At 33.0% G+C, this 9,767-nt stretch overlaps 1 protein-coding gene across 1 annotated transcript; it reads left to right on the top strand.

Annotated features, from left to right (window-relative positions):
* Positions 1-870: 870 nt before the first annotated feature.
* LOC120148838 (putative serine/threonine-protein kinase) lies at positions 871-3,053 on the top strand. The gene is made up of 6 exons (XM_039161844.1): positions 871-1,025; positions 1,353-1,465; positions 1,560-1,770; positions 1,944-2,181; positions 2,260-2,410; positions 2,529-3,053. The coding sequence occupies exons 1-6, from the start codon at positions 947-949 to the stop codon at positions 2,829-2,831; spliced, it is 1,095 nt and encodes a 364-aa protein (XP_039017775.1). The 5' UTR covers positions 871-946; the 3' UTR covers positions 2,832-3,053.
* Positions 3,054-9,767: the final 6,714 nt, after the last annotated feature.

The raw sequence follows: 9,767 nt of genomic DNA on the forward strand, positions 1-9,767 counted from the left end.
TTACTCAATTACTCTTATTCTTTTTTCAAGGGAAATCTTGTGTTTTTTCTTGCTAAGATCATGTAACTTCAAGGAGTTTGAATGGTTGGGTTTAGGGGTGTATTCGGTTCAGTTCGATTTTTAAACGGTTTGGATTTTTCGGTTCGGTTCGATTTATCGGTTTTTCAATAAAAAAATCACTTGAAACTATAATTTTTTTTTTTTACAAAAATTACCTATTCGGTTCAATATGGAACAAATGGGTTCCATATGAAAAACCCGAATCGAACCGAATCAAAAAAATAAAGCCTTTAAACCGAACCGTTTAAAGCCAAACCGAACCGAAACGAACTGTTCTACTCGGTTCGTATCGGTTTTTCGATTTTCTCGGTTCGTTGTTCAGTCCTAGTTGGTTGGACATAGCAAGTTCAACAAATCAAAAGAAACTTTACCAATCTAAATTAACAAGTGTTGTGGCCGTTTACCATCCATCAAAACTCACCAAAGTGTGAACAAGGTTTTCGCTACCGTTTTCCTCACTTGGCAAATCTATAAATGTCGTGTTGTCACTTTCATACATCTTTGACTCTTTCCTGTTACAACCTTTTGTTTCCTCTCATTTATCAATTTTCTTTAACCTTGTATGAAAACTGAATCTTCTTTCCCCAACTTCCTTCGAGCAACCCATACCTTTTTTCAACATACTAGTTGTTAGGAACTCGGATTAGTATTGTAGATTCCAAAAGATGTGTACTAAATTTGACTTTCTGATCTTGGTAGGTAGGTGAAACTACCTGCTGCACTTAACAGTATTCTTTTCTTCTGCTGGTAGGTGCCTTGTTACCTTCCATATTGCTTGTTTTTGCTTTATGAGCAATTAAACGAGTTTATTTTGGTGATTTCAGGATTGGATAAGAGATCCGGTTTAATTATAAGGGTTAAAGGGATCAGCTATCTAGGGTATGCCATGAGTTGTAAGTGTTTTGGTTCGTTTGATTGGTTCAAAGGAAGGAATAGCCCTACTCCTGACCAGACTCAAGCTCAAGGTTCAGTTGAATTCATTTTTTGCTTATTTAAGTTTCAAAGTGGTAGGCTGCATATACAACCTTACTTTGGTTGTTTTGTTGCGTGATATACACTGCCTTTTCTTCTTATAATTATGCACAGAATATGTGCCTTTCTCTATATGGTTGTGTTCTTAGCGCAGCTTACATTAGGGTCATCTGTTTCTCTACAAAGTATTTTTCTCATTAATTTCTCAACTGGTTTCTTGTTTCTGTTTCTGTTTAAAATTCAGGGTATTGTCAGATGTTTCTTATAATAATTTTGTGTTCTCATTCGATTGCATATTTGACGTGTCTGTGAATGGACAGAGTTCACCACCGAGAATTTAAGGCTATTTACTTATAATTCGTTGAGATCAGCAACATCAAATTTCCATCCATCAAACAGAATCGGTGGAGGTGGTTTCGGAGTTGTCTACAGGGTAAAGAAAGCTCTCTGACCGTCCTTTTGTCTTCTGGTATTTAGAATTAGTTAGAAAATAGTAAGAAAACTTTACTTTCTGTAATTATTTGTAGGGGATTTTGAGGGATGGTACTCAAGTAGCTATCAAGAAACTCTCTGCGGAGTCTAAGCAGGGATCTAGGGAATTTTTTACGGAGATCAATATGATATCAAACATACGACATACCAACCTTGTTGAACTAATTGGCTGTTGTGTTGAAGACTCCCATCGGATCTTAGTTTATGAATATCTAGAGAATAAAAGCATTGCCAGTGTTTTACTTGGTAAGTACATCAACCCAAGCTCATTTGAACAGACTCCTCTCTTTTAACATTCTTGTTGTAGTTACTTTTGGATTTATATATGACTTATGTCTATCCCACTTGAGGGAAAAAGAATAGATAGCTTTCAAGCTATCTGATTGAGGTACGATAATGTCCAGTAATCCAAATTTCAGGTTCAAGAAGTAAATATATTGCTTTGGATTGGCCTACAAGAGCTGCTATTTGCTTAGGTACAGCTTCTGCTCTTGCATTTCTTCATTATGAAGCCGTGCCGCATATTGTCCACAGGGATATTAAAGCTAGTAATATACTTCTGGATGGGAATTTTCATCCTAAAATAGGAGATTTTGGGCTTGCTAAGCTTTTTCCGGACAATGTCACTCATGTCAGTACTCAAGTGGCTGGAACATTGTAAGCATCACTTTCATAGCATCTCATCCTTCCTTTTCCTTTGTTTAATTCTAGTGATTCTTTTGGCATTTTGTGCAGTGGATATTTGGCCCCAGAGTATGCCCTTTTAGGACAGCTAACCAAGAAGGCAGATGTTTACAGTTTTGGGGTGCTCCTGCTTGAAATAATTAGTGGTAGAAGTAGTAGTAAGGCTGTCTTTGGAGTGGAACTGATGCTTCTGCTTGAATGGGTACCTCTTTCCATTTGTTACATCATGTTAATGTTATTTTTTTTTCATATACGAACTGGACTCAAAAATTGAAAAAATGAATGTTCTTTACATAAGTGGTATCACCATTCCCTTACAGACATGGAAACTGAAACAAGAAGACGGGCTTCTGGATATTGTTGATCAAGAAATGAATGAATATCCAGAAGAAGAGGTGATGCGGTTCATCAAGGTTGCCCTCTTTTGCACCCAAGAAGCTGCACACCGAAGACCTACTATGAAGCAAGTGGTGCAAATGCTTTCCAACGAGGTGCACCTAAATGATAACTTGCTGTCAGAGCCAGGTGTTTACAAGGGGCAAAACCCTCACCAATCACTGATTCCTTCTTCCTCAACCACGATTTTCAGCTCTCACAGTATTACACAGATGATTCCTAGGTGATATGCTTAATACTTACCCGTTGTCTAATCATTGATTACATGAGGCTGAAATGAAAACTTGGCCTTGGCCCTCCTGCCCCTGGTTTCGCCTTGGCAATTACTACACCAAACCCGAACTACTGCTCTTAAAGAGCCACCAACCATCTCATACTTGTCCAGCATCCAAGTTTAACTAAACAATCTCCTCTTATAACGGTAATCAAGAGATGTGTTGGGGATATGTTAGTACACTAACACAATCATGTACAGAAGAAGAAAATATATAAAATCACTTGAAATTCAATGTTTTGCTTGATCACTTACTATCCTTTATATAAAAATTGTAAGTGACTGTTAGAATAGAACTATTTATTACACCCTCTCATCCTATGTAATCATATCTATTCATCATGAATAAAAATATTTATTCATGATGAATAGTCAAATACATTTATCATAAAAGTTAAATTTATTCAAATCATAATATTCAACACTCCCCTTTAATTTGAACATTTTTTCGGCATGCCAAGATTTTCATGCATACTTCGAAAATCTTCAAACTTAAGAGATTTTGTTAAAAAGTCTGCAACTTGATCAGTCTCTACAAACTTGAGCTTCACTTCCTTCTTGGTAATCTGCTCTCTAATAAAATCATATCTTATGTCAATATGTTTACTTCGATCAAGGAACATCAGATTCTTTGCAAGTGCTTGTGCAGACTTGTTATAAATATAAATATTAGTAGGTTTTTCTTGTGGCAAGTGAAGTTCTTTCACTAATTTTTTAAGTCAAATAACATGATAAGTACAAGAAGCTGCTGCCACATATCAACTGCACAGGTAGAATGAGTCACAATAGGTTGTTTCTTTGAACTCCAAGAGATATAACAATCTAGAAGTGCTTTTTCTATCATAAATATCACTGGTAAACTCACTCTCACAAAATCTTATGAGTTGAAAGTCATGAGAAAAAATTTGAGCCAAAATTAAATAAATGTGTTAAAATATCTTAAGTTAAATTATTTGTATTTTTGAATAATAAAAAATAGGAATATTTTATTTAACTAAAGGTTAATATAGATTAAATTAAATAAATAAAAAATTTAAAATAGAAAAAGTTAAATTACACCATTTAATGAAAAGGACTAAAATGAATTGTCTTTCCGTTTCAAGTGATAGTTTAACATATTTATCTTAACTTGATACTCTTTTTAAAGAAGAAAACTTTTACAACGTTCGACAAGCACCGCTGAACACCATTAACGATCAACACCATTAATTTAATTTATAAAAGTTTAAAATTCTAAATGACTCAACGCATAATTATAAATTAGTTAAAAAATATAAAGTTAAATTATTTAAAATAAAATATTAATTATATTATTTTCCATAATCTTTTTTGGGTAAATTATATCATTGCCCACCAAACTATTATCCCTTTCCATTCTGACCATCATTTTTGAAATTTTTTCAATCAGGTCACCCAACTATTTAAATGCATTCAATCAAACCATTTGTCGTTAACATTTAAAGGAAGAACTAACATGACAGTTAATAAAATCAGTATAATTATATATTGAGTCCTTATTCCTTACACAATCTACCAAATTAGTAATAATTTTATTTACTTCAATATATTTAATCCTCTAATCATATAAAGACACGTGTCATGACATCATTGAAGAGTTTTTTTTATTTTAATTTATATTTAATTTTAATAATTTTTCTCCAATTAAATGATGACACATAACATCATATGATGGAAGGAAAATAAATTGAATAAAAAAAGCTGTTGAGGAAAGTTGAACCTTGGTCTCCAAAATAAAATAAGCTTACCTCTACCACTGTGCCAAGACAAATATTTGGAAAAAATTTACAATATCTGTTATCTATGTTATACTATAATGAAGGCCAAAAAAATGAAATTAAAAGTAACAATAAAATTACTCGAACCTTGGTCTATTACTAGGGATAGGCATAGGGCAGGGGGTCAGTTTTTTGCCGCCCAACCCCGATATAAAAATATATTGTTTATACTTGATCTCGCTTCGAATCTATTCGAATATATTAATATTTTAAAATAGTTAAAATAATATATTTGATAATTATTTAAAAATAGTTTAATGGTTAAATTAATATATTTTTACCTTAAACCCGACCCGGTTTATATATATATATAACCGAGTAAATTAATAATTTATATCGGGTTGGGTCGGGCGGGTGATTTTTCACCTTAAACCCAGCCTCATCCCGTCCGAAGCTATCTATTATATAACCCGCTTCGCCCCGCTCCGAACCCAATAGGAGTCGCTTTTTTTAAATTTCGGGTCTGGGGCTGGTTATATAATAGATAGCTTCAGGGCTGGATGGGGGCGAGTTTAAGGTGAAAAACTATCGACCTGATATAAATTATTAGTTTATTCTTTTATATATATATATATGAATCAGGTCAGGTTTAATGTAAAATATATTATTCTAACCATTAAAATATAATAAATAATTATAAATATATTATTTTAACTATTTTAAAATATTAATACATTTGAATCAGGTCGGACGAGGTTGGATATAAATAATATATTTTTGGGTCAGGGTCGAGGTGGCCAAAAAATCGACATGTCCTGCCCTGTGCCTATCCCTAGTAATTTGCCAAGGTTCGAGTTGTTTTATTGTTACTTTTGTTTTTATTTTTATGGCCTTCATTATAGTATAATATAAATAATAAATTTTATAAATATAATATAAAGAATTAGTGCTAGTACAATAGTAAAGGCCGTTAAATGCACTTTGGAGTTCCAGGTTCAACTCTTCCTAGGCCTGTAAATGAACTGAACGTTCAGTGAACCGTTCATGAACCGTGCGGCGGGAAGTTCGTTTATGTTCGTTTATTTATTAAATAAAACGAACATGAACAAGATTTTGCATTCTTTTAATTAAATGAACGAATACAAACAAAGGGCTTGTTCATTCACTTACGTTCGTGAACGTTTGATTATATGTATGTTCATTTATGTTCATTTATGTCCGTTCATTTATGTTTGAACAGAGGGCAAGTTGAATATTTTACGAAGATTATTGAAGTTGATTGGATTTCAAGAAGATTGTTTTGTTGAACAAATTAATTTTAAGACTTTATTATGTTCATATAGATTATATATGATTTATGTATGTTTTTGTCGTATTCGAACAAATTAACTCTAAAGTTGCAGGTTATAGTAAAGAATTTTAAGTTTTTATTCTTGTTGTTTACTTTTTTTTACATTCATTTTTTGTGTTCGAATAAGTTTTTTTTGTGTTTGTGTTGTTCATTTATATTTGTTTATTGTGTTCGTTTATGTTCATTTATTATGTTCGTTTATGTTTGTTCGCTTGTGTTCGTTTATGTTTGTTCGCTTGTGTTCGTTTACGTTCGTTTATGTTTGTTTATCATTTCATGAACGAACATGAACGAACATGAACAAGCTATATTCCTTAATGAACGAACATGAACAAAAAACAATTTGTTCGTTTATGTTCGTGTTCGTTTATGTTCGTTTATTTATTAAATGAACGAACATGAACATACCTCCGTTCGTGTGCGTTCGGTTCGTTTACAGTCCTAACTCTTCTCAATAGCTTCTTGATTCAATTTATTTTCCTTCCATCATATGGTGCCACATGTCACCATCATATGGAAAGAAAAATTATTAAAATTAAATATATAAATTAAATTTAAAAAGCCCGTCAATTACATCATGACACATGTCATTATATGATTGGAGGTTAAATATATTGAATTAAATAAAATTATGATCAATTTGATAGATTGTGTAAGGAATAAGGACTATATGTGTAATCATATAAATTTTATTAACTTTCAGTTCAGCTCTTCTTTTAAATGTTAATGACAATTGGCTTGATTGAATGCATTTAAATAGTTATGTGACTTAATTGACAAAATTTTAAAAATAATGATAAGAATTAAAAGGGGCAATAGTTATGTTGCCAATGGTATAGTTTACCCAAAAACGATTATGAAAAATAAAATATTAAATTAATGGTGCTCATCATTAATGGTGCTCAACGATGGTAGTCATGGCAAACTCATCCTTTAAAGATACACTGTAAATCTCACATCTTTATAAAAATGTATCGATCCACAACGATATAACAGGTAAAAATATGATAAAACCGGTATCAAAATGATAAAACCGGTAAAGCGCTACCGGATATATTGAAAGTGTCGATACTTTAATAAGTACGTGTAATAAATTATCGATACTTTCAAAGAAATAGGTAATTATCCTTTCGAAAGTATCGACACCTGACATAAAAGTATCGATACTTTGGTAGTTGTATCGATTAAATATAAATAACATATCCGATGAAAATATAAAGGTCATAGCTAAATATCCTCTGAAAATAGATAGAACAGACGAGTTTTTGAAATCAAAGCGTAATTGTTGCTGTATTTCAGAAGGCGTTTCTAAAGCGAAGTTTGTTTGTTTGTTGCTGCAGTCGAATCGAAAAGTATGTTGTCGAAACCGTAGTTTTTAATTATTACAGTAATCGGAAATAGGGTTTTTATGTGTTGTTTGGGGTTTTGGAGTAAAGAAGAATTTGGGACCGATTATAGGTAGAAAATGATATTCAAGGTAAAATATAAATGTTGATACTTTTATTAAATATTATAGGTAGAAAATGATATTATAGGTTGTATAAATATGCCGACACATTTTGTAGTGGCCATTCAAATTCTTTTGAAGAAAACCGTTTTACCACAAGAGTAGTTATCTATATTTGTATATTGAATAAAGTGTATGTAACAAGTATTTGATTTGATTTGCGTAAACTGATATATGAAGGAAAAATGGAGTCAATGGGTGGAAAATTGTTGGTGGCGCAGATGACTTTGAAATTGAGGCCGAGACTCGAAAGCAACCAAAGGGTGGATATATGTACTTCTAGTAAGTATCAATGTCTTTTTGTTATTATTGTTGAAATGATAATTGGATTAAAGTATTTAATAAATTTAAATTGATTACAAATTTTAAATGTTGACAGTATGGTCGAATGCAAAAGGATGAAGGAATATGGCACATAGAGCGGTTCGGTATGTAAAATGAAATTGACATTGAGTATTATTTAGTGTTAATGCATTGATTAAGAAACATTTATTCTTAATATTAGGTGACAAAAGATGTGAGGTCCAAATGGAATTCGATGAGTGATGCTAAAAAGGAACCTTGCATCACACAGTCAAGGAATGATAGTAAAGAATACAAAGAACGGAGGAAAGCACATGAAAATAAGGTATTCATTAAACTTGTAAATACGTTGATACAAAATATATAAGAACTATAACATTATATATTGTTAAAAAATGTAGGAAGTGTCGACAAGGTGCAATATTAAAAGGGTGAATTCATTAATTAAATACCTTAAGGAGAAGGGTCAGTTGAATGTGCGGGAGAAATAGGGTTTGGATCGTTGGTAGGAGTAAGGGATCGACCTTTTCGGATGGAATTGTGTCAATCCTTGATGGCACAATTTGATGTCAAACAATGTATTGCTAAGTATGGTGATTTTTCATTTCCTCTCGGGATCCCATGTGCTGCAGCCGTATTGGGGGTAGAAAATGAAGGCAAAAATGTTGTAGAAGTCTGTAAGAGTAAGAACGGGAAAGCACTTGCCTCCAAATATGGTTTGAAGCAGAAGGTAAAATATGCTGAACTTGAAGAGGAAATCAAAAGTGTATCTTACGGGGGGATGAACTGAAGGCCAGAGTTTTATTGTACCTTGTCGGTATATTTCTTTGTCCTACATTTGATACGTCAACGAACAAGGACTATATGAAGCTCATTTGTGATGAAGGCTTGAAGGGTGAATTCAATTGGGCTGAATATGTCCATTCGAGATTGATTGAATCAATAATCACCTTTAAAAATGGCAGCCAGAGATACCTCAAAGGGTGCATAGCAATCTTAAAGGTAAATGACTTGAAGAACTTTTTTGTGTTTTTATATAAAATGATAGTATAATTATTATATAAAATTATAAATTTTATTATAAATGCAGGTTGCACTGTTCGATTTTTGGTCGGGCTGTGAGGTAATGCCGGCTTATGAAAGAACCGGAGTGGCACGCATCCGTGCATGGGGGAAGGAAGATGTGGTTAGAGTGATGGCGAAGTTAAAGTTTGATAGACCGAGGAAGCAAGAAAGGGTAATAAATGTAATTAAATAATATTAAGAATATAATCAATGTCTTAATATTGTAATTTAATTTTGAAGGTTATTGGCAATGAGGTAGAGGAGGCAGAGGAGAAGAAAGAAGAGATGCTTGTATTAGGGGATGACAGTGAGGTAAAACAGAGTAACTTCAACATTTTGATGTCTGAATTGGCTGATATAAAAAAAATCCAATTTGATATCATGCAAAGAAAATCAAAAGTCAAAGAGAAACTTGAGAGAGTCGAAGACAAACTTGAGAGAGTCGAAGATACACTTGAGAGGCATAAGGGGGAAGTGGAATGAAAAATAGATGGAGTGGTGAAAGAAGTAGAGGTGTTGAGGGGTGAAGTGGTGAAAGAAGTTGAGGTGTTAAGGGGTGATCTTAAGATGGTGACGGGTGAAAAATTTGATGGAGTGGTGAAGGAGGTTGTGGAATTGAGGAGTGAACTTACGGGGGTGAAGGGGGTGGTTGATCAATACTTGGATGGAGGAGAAAAATTGAAGGGTGGAATAAAAGAGATGAAGAGCTATGTAGAGAAAAAATACGATGAACTAAAAAAAATATGAAGAAGAAAAGAGGGAGGAGGAAGAAGAAAAAGATGGAATAAATGAGGATGAAGGATGTCGATGCCATCTATACACCAGAGAGTGTTATAGATGCAGATTTGGATTCGGAAAGTCCTGCACCCCAGAAGAAGAAGCAGAAGGTAAGTTGAATAAAAGAAAACTTAATTTGATCTTTATCAT

Source organism: Hibiscus syriacus, unplaced genomic scaffold, assembly GCF_006381635.1.
Source record: "Hibiscus syriacus cultivar Baekdansim isolate YM2019G1 unplaced genomic scaffold, ASM638163v2 tig00110987_pilon, whole genome shotgun sequence".
Classification (NCBI taxonomy): Eukaryota; Viridiplantae; Streptophyta; class Magnoliopsida; order Malvales; family Malvaceae; genus Hibiscus; species Hibiscus syriacus.